The 24,442-nt window shown below is 37.9% G+C and overlaps 1 protein-coding gene and 1 non-coding gene across 3 annotated transcripts; both read left to right on the top strand.

Moving 5' to 3' along the window:
• Window positions 1-484: 484 nt before the first annotated feature.
• Window positions 485-8,469, top strand: LOC118102541. 2 transcript variants are annotated; one of them, XR_007032423.1, is made up of 5 exons: window positions 485-783; window positions 874-926; window positions 3,453-3,622; window positions 5,099-5,203; window positions 8,333-8,469. It is a non-coding gene; the product is annotated as an uncharacterized LOC118102541 (transcript). The 2 variants fall into 2 exon arrangements; XR_007032422.1 differs by having other exon boundaries at window positions 486-783; window positions 8,312-8,469.
• Window positions 8,470-8,759: 290 nt separating this feature from the next.
• Window positions 8,760-10,861, top strand: LOC124851135 (palmitoyltransferase ZDHHC23-A-like). Its single transcript, XM_047338986.1, has 3 exons — window positions 8,760-8,764; window positions 9,170-9,670; window positions 10,456-10,861. The coding sequence occupies exons 1-3, from the start codon at window positions 8,760-8,762 to the stop codon at window positions 10,730-10,732; spliced, it is 783 nt and encodes a 260-aa protein (XP_047194942.1). The 3' UTR covers window positions 10,733-10,861.
• Window positions 10,862-24,442: the final 13,581 nt, after the last annotated feature.

Genomic DNA, 24,442 nt, shown 5'->3' with positions numbered 1-24,442 from the left:
GTATTATGCACACAATAACGTCAAGTAATTATTCTGTGTTGGAGCCAGTCCTGTGCATTTTTATAGTAGTAGAGTCAAAGCTGTTGTCACTTTACTGATTACAGTTTTATCTGATGTAGACGTCTAACTTCCCTTAAAACTGCAAGTATGTCATGGTTTAATGTAGTTTGTCTTCTATCTATCTGTCTGTCTATCTATCTATCTATCTATCTATTTATCACAACAAGTGTGAGGGTAACTTAAAGGGGAAAAAATCTGATATGTTATCATTTTTCTTCATTAAATTATAATTTTATTCTGGTAATATTGTGACTTCTTCTCATTAGATTACAACTTTATTCTAAGACTTTTTTTCTCATTCAGTTACAACTGCATTCTCTTAAGATTTGGACTCTTCTCAGTTATTACTTTATTCTCATAATGTTATGATATATGGCCCAATCCTCTTAATATTAAGTCCTTATTCTTTTAATATTAAGACATTATTCTTATAATCTTCTTATAATTCTTATATTCCTGTTAAATCACATGTTAGTATCATGTCACAGGCTGAAAACCCACATGATGTTTTTCTCTTCGCTGTCAGAGCTGTTTGTTGCTTTGTTGGGACACTGTCTCTTTAAGTCAGATCCCGCGGGAGTTCCGGTGTTCCCGCCAAACGTCACAAACCCGGAAGTAGTCGTGCCGTCAAAAAGCGAGTGAGGGCTGAGGATCTGTAATCACGTGTTCACCTCTGCGTGGTTTACCTGTGTGATGTTTCCAGGGAACTGAACCGTGTAGGAGGTGATAAAGTACACAAACTGCACTTCTACACTGTTGTGTGTTGGTTATTTCTATAACCTGAGTATGTTTTGTGTATTTAATGATCCGCAGGTGAGATGGGACCTGTTGGAGTCCAGGTGTGTTGACTGCACTGGAGTCAAAGAGTGAGTGAGTTCATTCAAAGTGGGGTTTCTCAGATTTCTTAAGTGAATTAACTTTATAAGTTGCACCAAGTTTGTTGTGTTCTTATTTTCTCTGTCTATGAACAAACCCACTACTGTTTGGTCAGTGTATATTAATGTTATTGTGTATTGTTTGAAGCTTAAACTTGAAACTGAATTCAGACTAGCATGTTGTTGTTCTGCTCTGTTGTTCATACAGAATAAATGCTGCTTTATTTTAAATAAAATCCAGGAATAAAACAAAACCCACAATAATTATGCTGTGTCTGCTGCCGTCATTCTTAGCCACAGTTGTCATTGTGTTTATTTTAGCATGTTCATATTAGCATATAGATACAGTAGCAGCCGTTATATATCTATCATACCTGCTAAACAACAGCATGTTAGCATTCAGTTCAAGTTCTAAGTGTTTATTGCGATATACACAGTCCTGTACGATGAAATTCTTTCTTTGCCTTCCACTATGAATGCCATGTTTTTTAGAGTAAAAAATATATCTAAATAAGAGTATTATAAACATGATAATTTTAAAAAAGTGCCCATCAAATGAAAATGGTTTGTCACTTTCATTAAGTCTTTATCACGCTTGTTTGTTCAAGAGTTAATTTCATTATTTGAATCTATTAAAATGGGGTGAAACGTCATGATTGACAGCTGAACCCGACCCTGTGATTGGTCCAGCTTGTGGATCATCAGGACCTCGATACCCCGGCTCCACCCCCGACTGGCTCCAACTGTACAAGACGACTGTTCGTGTATTCAGGATGTCTCAGCTTCATTTGTGGATCGTGGGAGGAAGTGGAAACACATCGTACCATCTTTACTATTTTCGCCATTGCTCAAATAACGTGAAACGTGTTGTAGGGAGATTTGTTACTTTCCCCCCCGCCACTGCAGAAACGACCTGATTCCATCATGTTGGTCTGTGGCCCAGTTTAGCCTCCATCATTGTTCTTACTGAGAGAATTAGTGACATTGATGAGCCAGTTTTTAACGCTCGTCTCCACCTCTATACGCAGCAGCTAATCTCTGGGCTCTGGTGCAGATGACACAAGTTTTTCAAGGCCATACCTCTTGAAAGGCACTTTTCAAAAGAAGGAGGAGGCGGCGATAGATCATTTTGTGTCCTGTCCAGAGTCGTTTGTCTTGACCTGTCTTGTAACGTTGGATGGCTACTGCCCCCTGCTGAGACCTGAGCTCTTTGTGTTTGTCATTCTGTCCTCTTTCTAAAAGTGCCCTTGTACTTTGTGATTATCAAACCGACATTAATTACATAACTTTCACAGCATAAAGTGTCGGAGGTTCTGTATCAGCATTTATTTAATCACTATCTATTCAAAATTCAATGAAGTAGAGATGTAAATAACTGTGGAAATATCAGAAGTTAAACCTTTATCAAAGTTATGAGACATAAAAATGCACTTTTACAATCCTGTAAATCCCGAAACGTATGTTTGTCTATTATTTAGGCAAGTGACTGTGTTTTTCTTTCTTGTTTATCTGCAAATTATGCAGGATTATTCATTTTATACCAGGTTATATAAAGATAGAAGATGTGTCTTCATTTCATCCTGTTGTACGAAAATAAAACCGAAATGTCCTGGATACGAATGACATCACCTGGATTCATCCGTCAGTCTCAGCTGTCAATCATGATGTTTCAACCCGTTTTTATAGCATCAGATAAATGAACACTTGAACAAATTGTCTGATAAGAACTGTATAAATGACAGAAACCATTTTCAAGTTGGGATTTATGACCTATACTGCATGTAGTCACCAGGGGGCAATCATCAGCCTACTGTTTGATTATCTTATCTTTCTGTATGACGGCAGAAAGTTAAGGTCTCATTGTCTGGAAATGAGTCATCAATACGTTTCTACATTTTTCTCCTTTTTGTAATACTGTGTTTTTTAGTTAATATGTCCTCCATCAAAAAACATACAGCCTTTGTTGTTTCCTGTTGCCATCTGGTATAAACGTTTGATATAAAGGACTCAGGACTGAAAACTCTTACACTACTTTTTATTAGCTGTTCGGTTATAATTCCACCTTTTGTCGTATTGTTATCGTTAAACTTTTTTTTTGTGGATTCATTCGTTTTAAAACTGACTGAATAGGAACTGTTTTCTGTACAAAAAAACAGCGACAATGAAAACCTCAAATTAAGCAGAGAGGACTTGTGACTTGTAGGTCGCAGGTTCCACTGGCAGAAAAGTAAATGATAATTGTTCCGTGCTTGAACAAACAAGAACTTTGGTTTTACAACCATCAAACCAAATTTGTGCAAATGTTTGTTTCCCGAAGTCTGTTTTTTCAGGATTTTAACAACGTTACAAGTCGGGAAGTGTGATAATTTACACCTCCACAATTGTTTGGTGACTCCACAGTCGCTTCTTTGCCAGTCGACTTCTTCATTTCAACAATCTGCCAAACTGGCTGTAGAGTCGTGTGGCGCTGATGAATATTTGATGGGCAACAATGTTTTCCTCCATGTTTTATCACAGACCACAGTTCAGCCATTTTTGTGTGAACCACAATATGCTGCGGAGGAGATTTCTCCCGAGGAGACGAGGAGCTGTGAGTCGAGCAGACGCCACCGGGGACGATGTTCTGGTGGATGGAGGCGGCGACAGAAGCTCGGGCTGGTTTGTTCCAAAGCACATGTCGTCAGGAAGTAGGTGCAAAACACACACGACATGTTTACACACACACACGACTGTCACTGATGGTGTCGGGACCGAAATTGGGATGTGATGTCTGCAGAGTGGAGAAAGAACCGGATCTGTCGTGTGATAGTTTTCACAGTTTTCCAAATGCTGTTTGACAGGTTATGAACTTGCCATGTTCGTGACGTGACGACAGTACATCGCTTTTCTTTTTATTAAACCAGAGACGTACATATTCATTGTGGTGTCAGCATTCACATCTCACTGCACCGACAGGGGTGGAAAAGCAGAACTGAGTGAAATGCTCTCTGTAGACTCATCTGGTTCATCCATGTAAGGAAGTGTGAATGAAACTCTCCACTCGACTGTGGAGTTAGAGATGTTTTACCATTTATTTAAAAGGTTTCATCGTATTTCCAGCTGCTTCATCCTTGTGTTTCCACACGAGGTCAAACCACATCGTGTCAGGCATGTTGTAACAGAAGCAAACATTCGATTTCCTTTTTATATTCTTTACTATAAATGTAGATGTGCGATGTCAACAAACATTAACCAGGTTATGCAGGAGCAGAGAGTCTCTTGTCGATCAGATCGTGGAGCACAGGAAGAAGTGGGAAGTAGAAATCCTCCGAGGGTCGATGCCCGAGTCCCTGAATTACCTCAATGGTTCTCACATTTGAAATTGAATAGGCTTGCTGAATGATTTAGGGGCCGGCTTTATGGGAATAATGGAGAGCAAGTGCGGTAACAGTGTGCATAGTGTAACCGGCTCAAAACAATAAACAGACGTAGAGAAACATAATAGCAGAGCTTATAAATGGATGCCCACGCACAAGACACGTGAACAGACACAAATAGCCCAACGCAGCGAGTATGCAAGCAGCAAAACACACGTACTAAATCTTATGAATGGTTGTTCACACACATAAACTGCGCTGTGCATTTGTATTTGCGGTCTTTTATGGCTTGTGGTATTGCAGCGTGCAGTGTTCACACTCCCTCAGCTTCTACTCAGTCTCTCTCTATGTCAGAGTGTCAGAAACGACTGGAGGGCTTTTCAGGGCGAGATGCATGTGACCCCGGAGGTCGTCCAGATGAAAGTACCAAATATCTCTTAACGAATAATAATCTTTGTCACCTCTGCCAAGGCGGTTATGTTTTCATCTGCGTTTGTCTTGTTAGCAGGATTATGTTTAAAGTACCGGACAGATTTTATTTTTGTATTTATTCAGTTTATATCATTCATACACTTTTACTTTTTAACGTTGTTGCTTTTAATTTATTCTTTAAACATGTTTTAAATTGGTATAACCATGTATGATTTAATTGCTGTTTGAATTTAAATGGATTTGTTGCATTGCTGTTCATTTAATCTTCCCTCTGTTGTGCTTCAAACTTATTAGTTTGTAATCTCTCTCTCATATCTCCATGTATAAGTGGTGTTGGGGTAGTTGAGCTAACGTCACGTGTTCTTGTGTTTCCAGCGGCTTCCCCTCTGCTCCTGGACCCTCTTCATCACCGAGGGCGTCGTCTTATCCACCCAAATCCATCAGAACGCTGGAAGATGAATGGGCGCCGTGTGTCTGGAGGTTGGTAAAGCAATATGAGGCAATTCTGCTCTGTTGACCTCGTTGTTCGTCGGCCTCTCCTGCCGTTGACCTGCCGTTAATGTGAAGACACAGCCGAACTTAAACGTCCTCTTCTCCGCCGTTCACCTTCCATCATTCACGCCCAGCTTAGATTTTTCAAACAGGCCAAAGAAGGCAATTTGACATTTACAATAGTTTTCATTAGCGTCCTTTCTTTTTCTCAAAAGCCCATTCTTCATCTCGTTTCCCATCATCCGTTCACACCTTCGTCCTGTTCTTCACTCTCACTCCACAGAAACCCCCTAATCAAGCTCCTTCTTTTCTTCTTTACACATTACTTATACTTCTCAGAAACACCGCTGCTCAACCACGTCGCCCTTTTTACTGTTTTTTCTCCTCGTGCACTTTTCCATTTTGTCTTTCAAAACCACTTTCCTCCTCTCTTATGAGTTTCTTTTTTGTTCCCCTCTCCACTGAAGGGTAGATGAATGGACCGCGTAGCAGCTGCATGTTTGACAGGACTAATAAGCCTGATATTTTACCTTGAGCGAGGGCTGCAGCTGCTTTATACATTCATTTACAATAGCTGTTCAAGTCAAGAACTGTTACGTATGTATTACTTCTGTTTCAACATTCACTGCACACACTTCTTCGCGGCTGCTTTTTATCACCTCTTCGTTTGCCGTGTGTGCGCGGAGAGTTTTGTCACGCTCGACCCCAGAGGGAATCAAACCGCTAACCCTGCTAGTGTTGCTGTCATGCTTTGCCACACAGAGAGAACTCCACCAGCACGGGGATTATTCAAAAATATTCTGCAGCACACGAATCCCTCGACTTTCTTACTAGTTCATGAGTTTGTGAAAAAGCAGAGGAGCACTTTTCCCTTTTTTTTTTTTTTTTGACACACCCTTCAAGTGAAAGGAAAATGCTAAACACATTGGTTATTCAGGAGCGGTGTGTGTTGGGCAGGACATTTCTCACTTCACAGGCCACAGTGAGAAGTTCGGATTCGGATGAGAAGGGATGATTTTCAAGGTGTGCACCGTGAAAAATACAGTGGGCTTACAGAGGACACACACACACACACAGAGGAGAATGTCAAAATCTAAGCTTGAATAATAAACACGGACCTGATCAATGCTGAAGTCAGAATTAGAGGCTGTCGTCTGTGTTCACAGAAGCAGAATGATGATATATAATCATTGTTTTTTCAAGCACTTCACCAATTTCTCCTCGTGAAGTTGAGTTTATCATTCAGCTGCAGGAAGACACAGCCGCTTGTCGTTGCAAGTGCTTGGGAGCTATATTATTTACAAAGTTCTTTATACTTGGTTGTATATAGTAATTATCAAAGTGTATGTTTAATCTGTAAAATATCAAGGATTATATCAAAGATTTCTTGTTTGATAACGACTTTGTACAAATCACTTGCAGTTTAAAAAATATATATATTAGGGCTGTTGCCTAATTTGACACAACGCGCAATTCTGTTTAGCATTCGTGGGTTTACGAGCTGCAGTTCAGAAAGGTACAGGAATCACTGGGGGGGGGGGGTTGGAATCAGCAGCAGTCGAGTCGTACGTGTTGGTAGAAGTGAACGGTTTCATCATCAGGCTCATACAAGTAGAATGAACCCCGAGGAGAAAACGTGTCAGTCTCATACTTGAGTGTTAGCGAAGCAGAACTTTGTCCCACAGTCCTCAACTAGGTTTAAACCGTGCGTAAGATTCTTCTGCTTTTAGTCACATAGTCTGCTGATGTATGAAAGTGAAGTCGGAGGTTTGGATTGCAACAGCAGTTTCCTGGAGGCACTGGAATCTCTATTTGTATCAATCTCCCAAAAGCATCGGTAGAAAAGAGGAGTTATCAGCTTTATTCAGCGTTGTTTAATAAGGCTGAGATTAATATTGAAATTTAAAGTAATAATAATAAAAAAAAAATGTTAATCTTTCTCTTGTGAGTTCTCCAACTTTCTCCAACTGCAGTTTTAAATTTCTGGAGTTCCCTTTAATTTTTTCATGATGACACACTGAGCCCTGTGTTATTTATCAATATATTCATTTTTCATTTGTCATATATTTAAATGGCAATCTGCTCCTTTAATCTGTTATCAAAAAACAAAGTACACCAGAAAAGAGTTGCCCCAAAAGGAAACAAATTTCAAACAAAAACATTTAGAGTATTTATCAGTTATTAGATCACTTAGATATTAAATGGATCAAATTTAGGATTAGAACAGTTTCCAAGCTGCGTGTTTCATGAATCCAACAACGTTGATTCTTGGATCTGACCTCAGAATTAAATACAACACACGTGTGTCGTGGATATTTTAGTCAGATATGTTAGCTCCAGTAGTGAAGTGTTATCTGAGTTGGGGGGGGTCTGCACAGAGCAAGTCTGCCATCTGCTGGTCAAACAGGAGAGTGACAGGACTGTGTGACTGAGCAGAGATTCACCTCCATTTTGGTTCAGTGGGATTTTAAGTCATTATCTGCTGTGTGTTATCAAAGCGGTGTTATTTCTTTTATCAATTTTAGAGTTAGTCATGAGAGGAGAAGTTGATATTACTTTAAATTGTATTTTAGCCTCGTTTTAGTCAAAGGAAAACATTTTATTTCAGTCAGTGGCTACAGTAAAACAATTGATCTGTAATCTCTTGTGAGAAGTTTATGTTTGCTCCAGGTGAACACTTTGAAAAGCAGATATGACAATTCTGAAGGAGTCTCCTGTTTTAACTTGAACCAGGGCTACGTTGTAGCACTGACGGGCCCGAGCACAGGCATTTTGAAGCTTGTTGCGGTCGGTGGAGAGAGCGATCAATAGGGCCTCCCACCGTTCGGTGCTCGGGCCCTAATTAGTTGCTTTTAATTGATAAGTGGTTTTATATCATTATAGACAGTAAGATAGATGAAATATTGCTGCCAATTCAGATGTAAAGTAAACCCTCTATAATTACGATAATTGCTCCTATATATATGTTGATATGTATGTATATATGTGCTTTTTTCAAAGTTATAGATCGTGTGTGTGTGTTTTTGTGTTATAGATTCTGTCAGTACATTTCCATAGATATGTTCCCTGCACTAATAGTTTGTTTTAATGGTGTAGTTCATTTGTGCATCGCTCCAGAGAACGAAGTTGCCCTGTGAACTTCAGGAAGCCATAATGAAATGGGAGAAGTTAAAGCCTCCGGAGCCAGATGATCCCATGTGCTGCTGCGAGTGTGATATCTACCAGTACGGATGCTGCTCTGACTGAGCAGGTTAACAGGTTAGAAGAAGTATGACCTTTAATGAGACACAAAAGGGTCACAAGGTGATTTACAGACATCAAATACAATTTAGATGCAACTCTCAATATCATATTTTAGCCATAATTGTTCCAAAAGCTAAAAAAAAGTACTTGTTAGAATAAAACCATGTAAATAACCATGCATGGTGATTATGACAGATGAGTGACAGCATCAGTTGCAGCAGGTCAGTTTACAGCACCACAGGAAACATTGCACATGGGAGATTTTTTGTGAACAAGCTCAGCTAAAATATCCTTTGGAATAATGGGGCTCACATATCTCTGACTCGGTTATTTTGGGCATCAAGGACTCAAAGGTTTTGGAATCCCTGCTTTAGTACAATAAACTTCAGGCCCGAGTGAAGAAATGTCCCAGGGCCCCAGATCCTTCTGAGACGTCATGACTTCATGTTGCAATGTATTTAATCATAAATTCATTTTATTTTATCCATTTATTTATCTTTTTACAGTTTATTTAAAACCAAACACGTGTGACATCACACCAAAGCACAATAATAAAATTACAGGGTCTGACCCTTTTAATAAGAAAACAACATGTGATTTTTCCTCATATCATCTTATTAGTTTGATCAATGAAAGTGTATTAGCATCATTCCTAATTAAGTTTTTTTATTTCCAAGTGTTTGTAACTCTGCCTGAATGTGTGCGCTGCAGGTGGCTGAGACACAAACCCCCTCACAGCGGGTGTCACTCTCCTGTTCTCGGGGCTCTGATTGACGACCTGGAGATCTCCATGATCCCGGCCCTGGTGCTGCTGCCTCTGCTGCTCCGGGCCGCAGCGCTGCACCACCTGCTGGGCATCATCATCCTGACAGCTCTGCCCAGCCTGGTCCTCTGGTTCTACTACGCCACGCACCGCCATCTGCAGCTGTGCACTGTGACTGCTGGGATGATCCTCACCATCGGATCTCTCATTCACACCAAGAGAGGCCCAGGGTTTCACACCACCTCCTATCACAGCCAGAGTGAGGAGGTTAACAAGGACTCTACACATCTTAATGGATCCATCCAATCAGCGGCCTCCTCCTCCTCTCCTCCTGCCCTGACAGAAAAGTGGAGCAGATGCTCTGTGTGCAAAACAATGCGACCCCCGCGGGCCGGACACTGTCGAACCTGTGGATCCTGCGTCAAGCGTCTGGACCACCACTGTGTCTGGTGGGTTGGATTTGATATTATAACATCTTTATACTTCTTTGAATTGTACATTCACACCACATCATGAAAGTGAATATTGAATTATGACAGATTAGATAACTGCCCGTTCATGTCTTAAGCAAAGACTCCTACTGTACCCACTGGTTTCCTCAGGGCCGTGCACAGACATTTTGGGGAGCGGGGCTCAAGTGAAAACTCTGTGCATCCAAAGATTGATTTTTAAATGGAAACTGCTCCCAGCAAAAATGTCTTGAAATGTAAACTTGAACTAGAAAACTGGTAAACTGGGATCTGTCTCAGGCCAACCAGGAAGACGGGGTGTCTATTTGTTTGTGAGCTTTATCAGACACTTTCCTGAACTGCACACTGCCAAGAACATTAAAGATGATGATGTCAGTTTTATAAATCTCTTTATACCTCATGCACAGTTTCTGAATTGTTTCATTGTCTGCAATAGACTTACAACCTCAAAGACAAAAGAATAACATGTATATATGATGTTAATCTTCCTGTTTATTATTCACATTTACTATATAGATAGAAACTCCAGAACCAACCATGATATACTGTGAGTATACTGAATCTATTACCACCAAACTAGAATAACCCACATGATAGTCTGACCAGGAAATATTCAATAGTCTTTCAAATGTAAACTTCAAATACTACATCTACTGAGTTATTTTAAATACAGCAGGTATATGGAGCCAACATATCCAGGTCAGCTTGGGTCTCACAGATCTTTGTCTTGTGGGTCTGTGTGTTGTGTGTTTGTGGTGTTGCAGGATAAACAGCTGTGTCGGACAGGCAAACCACTGCAGTTTCCTGCTGACCCTCTTGGTGTTCGTGCTGACCTCTCTGTATGGGATCAGTTTGGTGCTTTGCAGCATCTGTCCTCGGCAGTATGTCATGACGGCTCCCTTCTACTGCCCCGGTGTCTACAGCCAGTCCAGGTACAGCACTCTATACATCATAAATACATGTTTATGTGTCATATCTTCTGTCTCATCCCAACAACTACGTCAGAAGTCCACATTGAAAAAGTTCACCAAATTAATATAAACACAAAAATTTACTTTACTTGTTGCTATTAGATAATAGGTATGATATGATGATATTAGTAGAATTTGTAAGGACATATATTCTACTGCCTCATCTTTGATGTATTAGAGTCATCAGTATTTGATTGTGGGAAACAGTTAAAAGAAGATTCTATTTGGAAATTGTTGACTACTTATTTAAATGTTGTCCATGTTTTGAGGCAATTTAATTTGAAACAAGTCAGAGTTCTCCAAACTCCAAAAATACAATTAACTCAAAACACATATTTTCAACTTGTGTCTTTGTTACAATACTGTCAAGTAACGTGAAGTAACTAAAAGTAATGTAACGTAACGTGAAGTAAAGTAACTAAAATTAACGTAAAGTAACAAAGTAAGTAACTAAAAAGTACAAAAGTAACTAAAAGTACCAAAGTAATTTAAAAGTACAAAAGTAACTGACTCAAATTAAATTGCCTCAAGACATGGACAACATTTAAATAAGTAGTCAAAAATTTCCAAATAGAATCTTCCACGAGTTGCACGTGTCTGAATATCCACGCGTTGGCGCACTTATCTCCCTCCACAGCCCGAGCTGCAGATAAACAGTAAGGAACTTCATCTTCTTTCTGTTTCATCCCACACAGCGGTTCCTGCGCCGTGTCACCACTGAGCTCAAAGGGGGAATCTGTGACTTGAGAAGTCCGGGTTAACATCAAGGAGAAGCGATGTTTTATTCATCTGCACAAAGCTCCTGAATTCACTCAAATCAAAATTCGCCCGCCTTTTTAAAAAATTTTATCCAGAGATCAAGATGAGGTTTGACACGTATAGAACTGATTGGATTTGTCCAACTTTAAAAAACAAAGGGAGATTTATGAGAGGAGGAGGAGAGCAGGTGATTTTAAGATGTTTTAAATAATGTAAAAAGTTAGCTGAACGTGTTTATTTTCAGATTTCGATGGAAAAAACATCTATCGACCAGAATCTGTCAGTCGCCTTTTTATTCTTCTCTGTTTCACTTTCAGTTTTTCACACAATGCGCTCCAGCGTTGTCTCTTTATAAGTCGCTCACACATTGAGGTGACCTTGGTCCCCCCCCGCTGATTCACTTGTTTTGTTGGGATTCTTTCATCCTGTGTATTTCTCTCTCTCAGACTCCATCCCTCCTCTCTCCCACTCTGATCTCCCGCTGTCAAAGAAATTCAAATAACTTTTTGGAGCAGCACTCCACGAGGTCAGATGTGATTTTGACCACAAAAAATACAGAGAAATGTAGAATTTGCTTTATTTTCCCCAGCGGACGTTTGCTGTAATTGCCTTAAAGGTCTCATCTAGTGCTAAGATAAGTGTTGAATAAACCCAAGCCGAGCCCTGCAGGAATTTCAAACGATTAGAAGGGAATTTTGTTGAAGCGAGTTTTAGTTTTTATCGCATCTGCTCAAACTTATTTTGTTCTTGTTTTGTCTGCCGTCTTGTTTCACTGCGTTTCATCAACTAAACTAAACCCGTAGACTCGCTTCACTCATCACAGAAGAGACTGAGTGTCGGCTGAGCTCAAACTGTGATCCAGGTCACAAATGTCAGATTCTAAAGGAACCTCCAATCCAAACCAGGAGCCATATAATATAGATTAAAATACAAAATGTAAGAACATAGTCTTTATTTTTTATTTCTTGTCAGATGTTTGACGTTGGAGGATTTTAACCTTCATCATTACAACACAACATCAGCGTTTAAGACCTGGAATGAGAAAAAATCCTTTTCTTTCTGAGGCTGATCTCCTTATTTTATACAAAAATGACTGCAACTAAATACGACTTGTTTCCTCAAAGTAGATTTGCATTGGAAACAACTTGTTTTCTCACCCACTCACAGATTTGAAACTTCTTACAAGACTTTCAGACTCATTAAAACAAATTAGGATGTAGATTTTCTTTCTCCTACAGTAATCTGCCTTCTTATTCTGTATTCACACTCTTTTTAACCATTATCCATTTCAGTGCTGAGGAGAATCACATTTTAAGAGGGCAACAGGCTTGTGTTTTAAACTTAACTTCTTTTATGTCACAATGATTTTTTTATCTTTCCAGATAGAAGAATAAACCTCGTTTTCATTCCTGGTTGTTTGTCAGCAGGATTTCGTGAAAGCTACTGGACGGATTTCCAAGAAACTCAGTGGAAGGATGAGACACTCACACGCTGCTCGGTAGTTCCCAGTTCCCGAGTTGAGAAGTTGTTGTTCTGACTCTGTGTGTTTGTGTGCTTTGAAGTCAGAATGTGGAAAAAACAACATGGACGCTGACATTTCTTTCCAATATTTGAATGTTGCACAGAAACAGGATCAGGGCGAAAGCCACATAAATAATTTAAAACGTTAATCATAAAAAGTTTGTGTATTGCCTAAAAGGTGGTGTTTGGTGCTTGTGAGAGATGGACATGTAGTTTGTAAGAGACAAAGTTGATGTTAAAAGCAGCTATGTAGAGCTGATAGTAAAATTACATTCATTGTTTTTTTTAGGTGATTACATCAGCAACTCGTAGATCCAAATTTAGTTCCAACTTAAATTGTCGTTCGCGTGAATTTTCCCAGAGAGGTTCTCGTTTTTCTGATTATTCCCGACACCACATGAAAGCACTGAGAAAGCAACATACATTTTTTTTAAATGACTTTCTCTGACATTGCGAGATTGGGTGATGAAAAGAATATATGATGAAAGAAATCTGGCATATTTAGAGAACTGGTATGAGTGTGTAAAACTTGGTGCCACTGAATTCAAGGAGACTTCTTTAGTGTTTCTGTTTTCTAAGTTGTTTATGGTCACACATCGTTATTTAAAGCACTTTTCCAAGCCCTTCACTCACCTGCACACTGTATAACAAGTGTTAAAGTATCAGTGTTGATCATCGCTCAGTCTACAGGGAAGTAAAACTCCTTCAAGGCTGCTGAGCGTTCGCTGGCACTTTCTCAAACTCACGTTGCCTGTGTGTCTAAGTGGAGGTGTCCTTGTTAATCTAATAGGTGCAGCAGTCCATCAGTCAGTGGCGTGTCACATCTGTTGGGACTCAGCGTGGCTCAGCGTCGCCTCCGTCTGGACCTCATCGCGTCTTCTGACACGGCGTTGACACTAACAACAAGGTAATTCCCTCAGAGAAGCTGCTGACACCGATTAGAATAACATTAGTCCACAGCTGGTGTTTGGTCGAAGGTTTTCTGTCACTTGCTGAGCTTTACTGTAACTGTCCAACTTCATTTTAAGTGCCAGACAAAAACAGGATGCCGCTTTTAATGAATTGTCAGTACAAGCTGGGCAGTTAGTTTTGCTGAAGAATAGATGGTAAGAGGAGATACCAGATAATCAGATAATCCACGATTCATGAGAAACATTAGATTACATACAGAAGGAAGCATGTTACATTTAACTCTGTTATTAAAAACATAAAACCTATGGGTTGTTAAATCAAAGAGTCTTGTGTGCACAGGTTACAATAATGAAACGAGACACAAATTAAAAATAAAACCAGTATTTTTATCGTAACATAAATTCTGCAGAAAAATGCTCAAATACATTGTGGTCTGGTGAAAGCTTATTGCTCATGTGTTTACAAGTTCGTTTACACAGTTCTTGCACTTTATTGTGTCATGAGCTAAAAATGTTTGTCATATTCTGAAATTTAGATTCTTTCCTATAAGTCTGTGTCGTTAGTATGAGGAACATGTCTTTGCATTAATATCATGGTAAGGCTTATTGGTCATTTTGTAATCATGAAGAAAGTGTCTAACTGAATAAAGTCAGAGCTGTTTGCTATGTAAGATAAGAAAAGTCATTACACCGTGCAGATTGTTGAACTAGTACTTTCTTTATTGTCTTGTGTGATTTTGTCAGCAATGCAACGATGTTAGGACTCTTCCAAACCTTTTGTTTCACGACTTATGTCATGAAAACATGAAGTTGTGTTGCTTGTTTGTGTCGGCTGATCGTTCACAGGTCTCATGTTCTGCTGATTCTGTTTAATCACCGAATCCATCACCGCGGCGTCATTCAGACACGACTGCAGACATGTTTTATGATTTGTTTGTTAATGGGGCCTGTGATCAACGTTTGCTGCTTTAGGGCAGAGAAATGAAACTGATAATTGCCTCGTAAAAATAGATGTGAGCAGCCCTTAAGTGTAATGATATTATTTTTAGAAACTATTGCTGCATATTTAATGGTGTGTGTGTGCTGCACTGATTTAGTTTCTCATTTGATCAGGAGATGATGTTTTGTCACTGCAACGACCTTCTCATTGAAATATAGTAATTTAATGTAAATATGTGACTTATGTGTGGAAAAATCTGTTTTTAAGTATTAACCTTGATGTCCGCTGAGCATAAATGACCAAAACCATGTTAATTGGGCAGATTTTTATTAGTAGTTTATTTCTAATGGACTTTTCCTTTTCCTCCATAGACTGTAGATAAAGATGGACGACACGTCTCCACTTCCTTCCATTATCCAGAAATGAAACCCAAATATCCTGGATATTGACGCTACCATCTTGCGCTGATGATGATTTGGAGCCGGAGTCGTGGCATCGAGGTCGTGACTCAATCTCAGCTGTCAATCATGATGTTCATTCCCATTTTTATGCTTCAAATAACTAATTAAAACCAAACTTACCGGAAAGATTAACACTTAAAATAACAGTCTAATAAGAAAGAACCTAAAATGACAGAAATCGTATTTAGATTTTTTTTGTTTGGTTCATGTCCCATCCTCTGACATTAGAACTATACTGCAGTTCGCTCTGAACTCCACTAGGGGGTGATCCAGATGTTTTGGCTTCATTTAAAAACCCTTGAATCACCTCTGCTGATGTTACAGCTGCTAGATTCTCTGCTATGCTAATTCACCAGTTGCTAACTTTGCTCTACTGCTGTTTGCTGCTGGTCGGTGAGTTTATCAGAGCTTTAGCAGTGAAAACATCTGCCCCCCTGTGGCCAATCACGACACCGTGAGAGCAGTGACAGTTAATCAGCTTCTCTCTAAACCTCCGCTGCTCATGTCGACACAGAAACACAACGGTCCCGACTGAAACGGCTTCATTATACCTCAAACTGGCTGCAGGCCTCTCTGGCAGAGTTGTGGAGCAGAAACATTCATTTGCACTGAGCCCAGTTGGTGCCAACGCTGACTCTGTGTGTCCCAGTCTGGGTAAACATGGCAGTGATCAACACAGGCTGTTTAGGACGTCTCTCTGCTGCTGTTTGTCATAATGGCTGCGAACGTGCACATCTGCACTGGCATCCCAGCACCCACACAGCTCCTGTTTGCCTCCGTCTACATCTGTCAGGGTGATTCTGTAGCTTCTCTGTGATCATTTACTTCACTCGTTGGTTAAAGATGTTTCTAAAATAGTCTCCTCTCTCTGTTGTTGCTGCCCGACTCATAACTCAGTCCTGTGCAGCTTCCCTTCTTAAAAAACACTCCACCTTTTCGTCCCTTTTTCTTTTCATGAAGAAGGTAGATGGTGAGCCCCAGTAGGTCACAGTGCATTAACCACACTAATAAACCCATTACACTGCAGTGGAATGGGATCCAAACGAGAGAGGGAGAGGGTGGTGAGTGATGGGGATAAAGAAAAGAGAGAGCGAGGCTGATTTTGGCAGAGAGGAGAGGTAGACTGAGGAGGGAGAGATGAAGCACGGCAGCAGGTTGGGTAAAAGTGTGTGTGTGCGCGTGTGCGTTTAAGCCCTCCATCTATTCAGTCCCTTTTTCTACCGGCATTCATTAAGGAGAGGATCTGCCATCTTCTGCCAGGGCATTGCATCACTCCCTGCCCCTGCACGGCTCCTCTCTCTGGGCACCCGCCTCGTTGTGGGGCCAATCACAGCACTGCAGTGGCGCTCAGGGGCCCCATAAATATCCACAGTGCGTCTCCCCCCCCCCCCAACCTGCAGTGCTCCTGGGAGGAAAGACAGGAAGCAGAGAGGTGGAGAGTAGGAACAGAAAACAGGACAGAGTAGCAGCTGGATGCAGGTTCAGATGTTGTACATTAGAATCAGACCACAGAGTCACAGCGATTTATAACATTAAAGTAATAAGTAAATATGCACAAAAGATAAAGAGTGACTAATAATTGATTATTGGTTTTGTGATCCCCATACAAAGTATAAAGTCCCTAATTCAACCTTTCTATGCAAAGTGCCTTTAGATAATGTTATGTATGTTATGATTTGGCTTTATACCAATAAAATTGAATTGAATAGATACACACACTTATACCTTTATACTATCACGTAAATACAAATATGTACTTACTATCATACATCGATTCACACTACAAATATGTATACTAATATACATTTATACGTGATAAATTTCATACATACACTTTATAACACAGTGTTAACTTCTTCTGCTGTTCTCCCGCCCTACCAGAAGGTGGTGCCATTCATCTGTTATGTTCTGTGTGCTTTTCTTCCTGTATGTTGAGTTGCAGGTTGCTGAGGACAATGGAGACTGATGATGACGACTGATTCCAACTGATGAAGGCTTCTAAATGCCTAATTACTAAAATTAATTTTAAGATCACAATAGAGCACAGATACAGAAATAAAAGGTTTGCATGTCGTTTGAAAACTGGTAAAAAAAGTCATAGGTTAGCATGTCGTTTGAAGAGTGGTAAAAAAAGTCATAGGTTTGTATGTCGTTTGAAAACTGGTAAAAAAGTCATAGGTTTGTATGTCGTTTGAAAACTGGTAAAAAAGTCACAGTTTAGCATGTCGTTTGAAAACTGGTAAAAAGTCATAGGTTTGTATGTCGTTTGAAAAGTGGTAAAAAGTCATAGGTTTGCATGTCGTCGAAAAGTGGTAAAAAGTCATAGGTTTGCATGTCGTCCAAAAGTGGTAAAAAAGTCATAGGTTTGTATGTCGTTTGAAAAGTGGTAAAAAGTCATAGGTTTGTATGTCGTTTGAAAAGTGGTAAAAAGTCATAGTTTAGCATGTCGTTTGAAAACTGATAAAAAGTCATAGGTTTGTATGTCGTTTGAAAACTGATAAAAAGTCATAGGTTTGTATGTCGTTTGAAAACTGGTAAAAAAGTCATAGGTTTGTATGTCGTTTGAAAACTGATAAAAAGTCATAGGTTTGTATGTCGTTTGAAAACTGAAAAAAAGTCATAGGTTTGTATGTCGTTTGAAAACTGGTAAAAAGTCATAGGTTTGTATGTCATTTGAAAAGTGGTAAAAAGTCATGGGTTAGCATGTCGTTTAGTTGTAAAAAGTCATAGGTTTGTATGTCGTTTGAAAAGTGGTAAAAAGTCATAGGTTTGTATGTCGTTTGGAAAACGTAAAAAGTCATAGGTTTGTATGTCGTTTGAAAACGTGAAAAGTCATAGGTTTGTATGTCGTCTGAAAAGTGGTAAAAAGTCATAGGTTTGTATGTCGTTGAAAACGTAAAAAGTCATAGGTTTGCATGTCGTTTGAAAAGTGGTAAAAAGTCATAGGTTTGTATGTCGTCCAAAAGTGGTAAAAAGTCATAGGTTTGTATGTCGTTTGAAAACGTAAAAAGTCATAGGTTTGTTCGTTTGAAAAGTGGTAAAAAGTCATAGGTTTGCATGTCGTTTGAAAACTGGTAAAAAAGTCATAGGTTTGTATGTCGTTTGAAAAGTGGTAAAAAAGTCATAGTTTAGCATGTCGTTTGAAAAGTGGTAAAAAAGTCATAGTTTGCATGTCGTTTGAAAACTGATAAAAAGTCATAGGTTTGTATGTCGTTTGAAAACTGATAAAAAGTCATAGGTTTGTATGTCGTTTGAAAACTGGTAAAAAAGTCATAGGTTTGTATGTCATTTGAAAAGTGGTAAAAAGTCATAGGTTAGCATGTCGTTTGAAAACTGGAAAAAAGTCATAGGTTTGTATGTCGTTTGAAAAGTGGTAAAAAGTCATAGGTTTGTATGTCGTTTGAAAACGTAAAAAGTCATAGGTTTGTATGTCGTTTGAAAACGTAAAAAGTCATAGGTTTGTATGTCGTCCGAAAGTGGTAAAAAAGTCATAGGTTTGTATGTCGTTTGAAAACGTTAAAAAGTCATAGGTTTGCATGTCGTTTGAAAAGTGGTAAAAAAGTCATAGGTTTGTATGTCGTCCGAAAAGTGGTAAAAAAGTCATAGGTTTGTATGTCGTTTGAAAACGTAAAAAAGTCATAGGTTTGTATGTCGTTTGAAAAGTGGTAAAAAAGTCATAGGTTTGTATGTCGTTTGAAAAGTGGTAAAAAAGTCATAGGTTTGTATGTCGTTTGAAAATTGATAAAAAAGTCATAGTTTAGCATGTCGTTTGAAAACTGATAAAAAAGTCATAGGTTTGTATGTCGTTTGAAAACTGATAAAAAAGTCATAGGTTTGTATGTCGTTTGAAAAGTGGTAAAAAAGTCATAGGTTAGCATGTCGTTTGAAAAGTGGTAAAAAAGTCATAGGTTTGTATGTCGTTTGAAAAGTGGTAAAAAAGTCATAGGTTTGTATGTCGTTTGAAAAGTGGTAAAAAAGTCATAGGTTTGCATGTCGTTTGAAAACTGATAAAAAAGTCATAGGTTAGCATGTCGTTTGAAAACTGATAAAAAAGTCATAGGTTTGTATGTCGTTTGAAAAGTGATAAAAAGTCATAGTTTAGCATGTCGTTTGAAAACTGATAAAAAAGTCATAGGTTTGTATGTCGTTTGAAAACTGGTAAAAAAGTCATAGGTTTGTATGTCGTTTGAAAAGTGGTAAAAAAGTCATAGGTTAGCATGTCGTTTGAAAAGTGGTAAAAAGTCATAGGTTTGTATGTCGTTTGAAAACTGGTAAAAAGTCATAGGTTTGCATGTCGTTTTGAAAAGTGGTAAAAAGTCATAGGTTTGTATGTCGTTGAAAACTGATAAAGTCATAGTTTAGCATGTCGTTTGAAAACTGATAAAAAAGTCATAGGTTTGTATGTCGTTCAAAACTGGTAAAAAGTCATAGGTTTGTATGTCGTTTGAAAACTGATAAAAAAGTCATAGGTTAGCATGTCGTTTGAAAACTGATAAAAAGTCATAGGTTTGTATGTCGTTTGAAAACTGGTAAAAAGTCATAGGTTTGTATGTCGTTTGAAAACTGATAAAAAGTCATAGGTTTGTATGTCGTTTGAAAACTGAAAAAAGTCATAGGTTTGTATGTCGTTTGAAAACTGGAAAAAAGTCATAGTTTAGCATGTCGTTTGAAAACTGGTAAAAAAGTCATAGGTTTGTATGTCGTTTGAAAACTGGTAAAAAAGTCATAGGTTTGCATGTCGTTTGAAAATTGATAAAAAAGTCATAGGTTAGCATGTCGTTTGAAAACTGGTAAAAAAGTCATAGGTTTGCATGTCGTTTGAAAACTGGTAAAAAAGTCATAGGTTTGTATGTCGTTTGAAAAGTGGTAAAAAAGTCATAGGTTAGTATGTCGTTTGAAAACTGATAAAAAAGTCATAGGTTAGTATGTCGTTTGAAAACTGGTAAAAAAGTCATAGGTTTGTATGTCGTTTGAAAACTGATAAAAAAGTCATAGGTTAGCATGTCGTTTGAAAACTGATAAAAAAGTCATAGTTTGCATGTCGTTTGAAAACTGATAAAAAAGTCATAGGTTTGCATGTCGTTTGAAAATTGATAAAAAGTCATAGTTTAGCATGTCGTTTGAAAATTGATAAAAAAGTCATAGTTTAGCATGTCGTTTGAAAACTGATAAAAAAGTCATAGTTTAGCATGTCGTTTGAAAACTGATAAAAAAGTCATAGTTTAGCATGTCGTTTGAAAACTGGTAAAAAAGTCATAGGTTTGCATGTCGTTTGAAAACTGATAAAAAAGTCATAGGTTAGCATGTCGTTTGAAAACTGGTAAAAAAGTCATAGGTTTGCATGTCGTTTGAAAACTGGTAAAAAAGTCATAGGTTTGCATGTCGTTTGAAAAGTGGTAAAAAAGTCATAGGTTAGCATGTCGTTTGAAAACTGGTAAAAAAGTCATAGGTTTGCATGTCGTTTGAAAACTGGTAAAAAGTCATAGGTTTGCATGTCGTTTGAAAAGTGGTAAAAAGTCATAGGTTTGTATGTCATTTGAAAAGTGGTAAAAAGTCATAGGTTAGCATGTCGTTTGAAAATTGATAAAAAAGTCATAGTTTAGCATGTCGTTTGAAAACTGATAAAAAGTCATAGGTTTGTATGTCGTTTGAAAACTGGTAAAAAGTCATAGGTTTGTATGTCGTTTGAAAAGTGGTAAAAAAGTCATAGGTTAGCATGTCGTTTGAAAAGTGGTAAAAAGTCATAGGTTTGTATGTCGTTTGAAAAGTGGTAAAAAGTCATAGGTTTGTATGTCGTTTGAAAACTGATAAAGTCATAGTTTAGCATGTCGTTTGAAAACTGATAAAAAGTCATAGGTTTGTATGTCGTTCAAAACTGGTAAAAAGTCATAGGTTTGTATGTCGTTTGAAAACTGATAAAGTCATAGTTTAGCATGTCGTTTGAAAACTGATAAAAAAGTCATAGTTTAGCATGTCGTTTGAAAACTGATAAAAAGTCATAGGTTTGCATGTCGTTTGAAAACTGATAAAAAGTCATAGGTTAATGTCGTTTGAAAACTGATAAAAAAGTCATAGGTTTGTATGTCGTTTGAAAACTGGTAAAAAAGTCATAGGTTTGTATGTCGTTTGAAAAGTGGTAAAAAAGTCATAGGTTAGCATGTCGTTTGAAAACTGGTAAAAAAGTCATAGGTTTGCATGTCGTTTGAAAAGTGGTAAAAAGTCATAGGTTAGCATGTCGTTTGAAAATTGATAAAAAAGTCATAGTTTAGCATGTCGTTTGAAAACTGGTAAAAAGTCATAGGTTTGCATGTCGTTTGAAAACTGGTAAAAAAGTCATAGGTTTGTATGTCGTTTGAAAACTGCTAAAAAAGTCATAGGTTTGTATGTCGTTTGAAAATTGATAAAAAGTCATAGTTTAGCATGTCGTTTGAAAACTGATAAAAAGTCATAGGTTTGCATGTCGTTTGAAAATTGATAAAAAGTCATAGTTTAGCATGTCGTTGGAAAACTGATAAAAAGTCATAGGTTTGTATGTCGTTTGAAAAGTGGTAAAAAGTCATAGGTTTGTATGTCGTTTGAAAAGTGGTAAAAAGTCATAGTTTAGCATGTCGTTTGAAAACTGATAAAAAGTCATAGGTTTGTATGTCGTTTGAAAACTGGTAAAAAGTCATAGGTTTGTATGTCATTTGAAAAGTGGTAAAAAGTCATGGGTTAGCATGTCGTTTGAAAATGGTAAAAAGTCATAGGTTTGTATGTCGTCCGAAAAGTGGTAAAAAGTCATAGGTTTGTATGTCGTTGAAAACGTAAAAAGTCATAGGTTTGTATGTCGTTTGAAAAGTGGTAAAAAAGTCATAGGTTTGCATGTCGTTTGAAAAGTGGTAAAAAAGTCATAGGTTTGCATGTCGTTTGAAAACTGGTAAAAAGTCATAGGTTTGTATGTCGTTTGAAAATTGGTAAAAAGTCATAGTTTAGCATGTCGTTTGAAAACTGGTAAAAAGTCATAGGTTTGTATGTCGTTTGAAAAGTGGTAAAAAAGTCATAGGTTAGCATGTCGTTTGAAAATTGGTAAAAAGTCATAGGTTTGCATGTCGTTTGAAAAGTGGTAAAAAAGTCATAGGTTTGTATGTCGTTTGAAAAGTGGTAAAAAGTCATAGGTTAGCATGTCGTTTGAAAACTGATAAAAAAGTCATAGTTTAGCATGTCGTTTGAAAACTGATAAAAAAGTCATAGGTTTGTATGTCGTTTGAAAACTGGTAAAAAAGTCATAGGTTTGTATGTCATTTGAAAAGTGGTAAAAAGTCATGGGTTAGCATGTCGTTTGAAAACTGGTAAAAAGTCATAGGTTTTGTCGTTGAAAAGTAAAAGTCATAGGTTTGTATGTCGTCCGAAAATGGTAAAAAGTCATAGGTTTGTATGTCGTTTGAAAACTGGTAAAAAGTCATAGGTTTGTATGTCGTTTGAAAAGTGGTAAAAAAGTCATGGGTTAGCATGTCGTTTGAAAACTGGTAAAAAAGTCATAGGTTTGCATGTCGTTTGAAAACTGATAAAAAAGTCATAGGTTTGTATGTCGTCCGAAAAGTGGTAAAAAAGTCATAGGTTTGTATGTCGTTTGAAAACGTAAAAAAGTCATAGGTTTGCATGTCGTTTGAAAAGTGGTAAAAAGTCATAGGTTTGTATGTCGTCCGAAAAGTGGTAAAAAGTCATAGGTTTGTATGTCGTTTGAAAACGTAAAAAGTCATAGGTTTGTATGTCGTTTGAAAAGTGGTAAAAAGTCATAGGTTTGTATGTCGTTTGAAAAGTGGTAAAAAGTCATAGGTTTGCATGTCGTTTGAAAACTGGTAAAAAGTCATAGGTTTGTATGTCGTTTGAAAATTGGTAAAAAGTCATAGTTTAGCATGTCGTTTGAAAAGTGGTAAAAAAGTCATAGGTTAGCATGTCGTTTGAAAACTGGTAAAAAGTCATAGGTCATGTCGTTTGAAAAGTGGTAAAAAGTCATAGGTTAGCATGTCGTTTGAAAAGTGGTAAAAAGTCATAGGTTTGTATGTCGTTTGAAAACTGGTAAAAAGTCATAGGTTTGTATGTCGTTTGAAAAGTGGTAAAAAGTCATAGGTTTGTATGTCGTTCAAAACTGATAAAGTCATAGTTTACATGTCGTTGAAACTGATAAAAAGTCATAGGTTTGTATGTGTTGAAAATTGATAAAAAGTCATAGGTTTGTATGTCGTTTGAAAACTGGTAAAAAAGTCATAGGTTAGCATGTCGTTTGAAAAGTGGTAAAAAGTCATAGGTTTGATGTCGTTTGAAAACTGATAAAAAGTCATAGTTTAGCATGTCGTTTGAAAACTGGTAAAAAAGTCATAGGTTTGCATGTCGTTTGAAAACTGGTAAAAAGTCATAGGTTTGTATGTCGTTTGAAAAGTGGTAAAAAAGTCATAGGTTAGCATGTCGTTTGAAAACTGGTAAAAAAGTCATAGGTTAGCATGTCGTTTGAAAACTGATAAAAAAGTCATAGGTTAGTATGTCGTTTGAAAAGTGGTAAAAAAGTCATAGGTTTGTATGTCGTTCGAAATCACGTAAAAAGTAAATTATATCAATCCATAAATTCGTCATAGTATTTTGATGACAATGAAAGAAACTGTTACTCTAAACATGAGCAGTGTCTTAAGATACAAATCTTCGATAGAAGTTGAAATGAAAACAAGACTTTGATCCGACTTACAGTGACGCTGAAGGTTTTCCAGTGAGGGAGCGGCTTGTTTCCCCTGATGCTGAAACCTTGTGGCCGTCACTGTTACTGCATCAGTGTGGCTGGTGTGAGGCAGGAATTTGTTCCTGTGCTCAACCAGTGCATCCGTCACCAGAAGACGTCCCCGCTCGTCTCCTCCTGTGCTGAAGCATCTTCACAAGTCTCGTCATGCTCACTCTGTATTGATAAAGCAGTCATCCTCTGTGTGTCATGGTTCCCACACTCCGTGCTGATTGGGCCAGGGCTGGTTACTTGGGGAAAACAAGTCAAAATTTTAGATTTAAGTAAAAAATGCCATTAGTTTCCGATCCAAGTATTGGAAAGTTTTCTTTCTACTTCTAAATAATGACTTGATTAACAAAATCTAATCAACTAATAGTTTAACCTCTTTAGCACACTTAAAAAAAAGACACAGGATCCTAGATTTCCCATGATGCAGCTT

Source organism: Hippoglossus stenolepis, chromosome 23 (genome assembly GCF_022539355.2).
Source record: "Hippoglossus stenolepis isolate QCI-W04-F060 chromosome 23, HSTE1.2, whole genome shotgun sequence".
Classification (NCBI taxonomy): domain Eukaryota; kingdom Metazoa; phylum Chordata; class Actinopteri; order Pleuronectiformes; family Pleuronectidae; genus Hippoglossus; species Hippoglossus stenolepis.
The sequence above is the reverse complement of the archived record's forward strand: the minus strand, read 5'-3'. Positions and strand labels throughout refer to the sequence as shown.

What these genes read in the sequence shown, in the direction of transcription:
- LOC124851135 (XM_047338986.1), top strand. An exon ending in CTGGACCACCACTGTGTCTG is followed by an intron (nt 9,671 to 10,455) that starts GTGGGTTGGATT and finishes GTGGTGTTGCAG; the next exon opens with GATAAACAGCTGTGTCGGAC.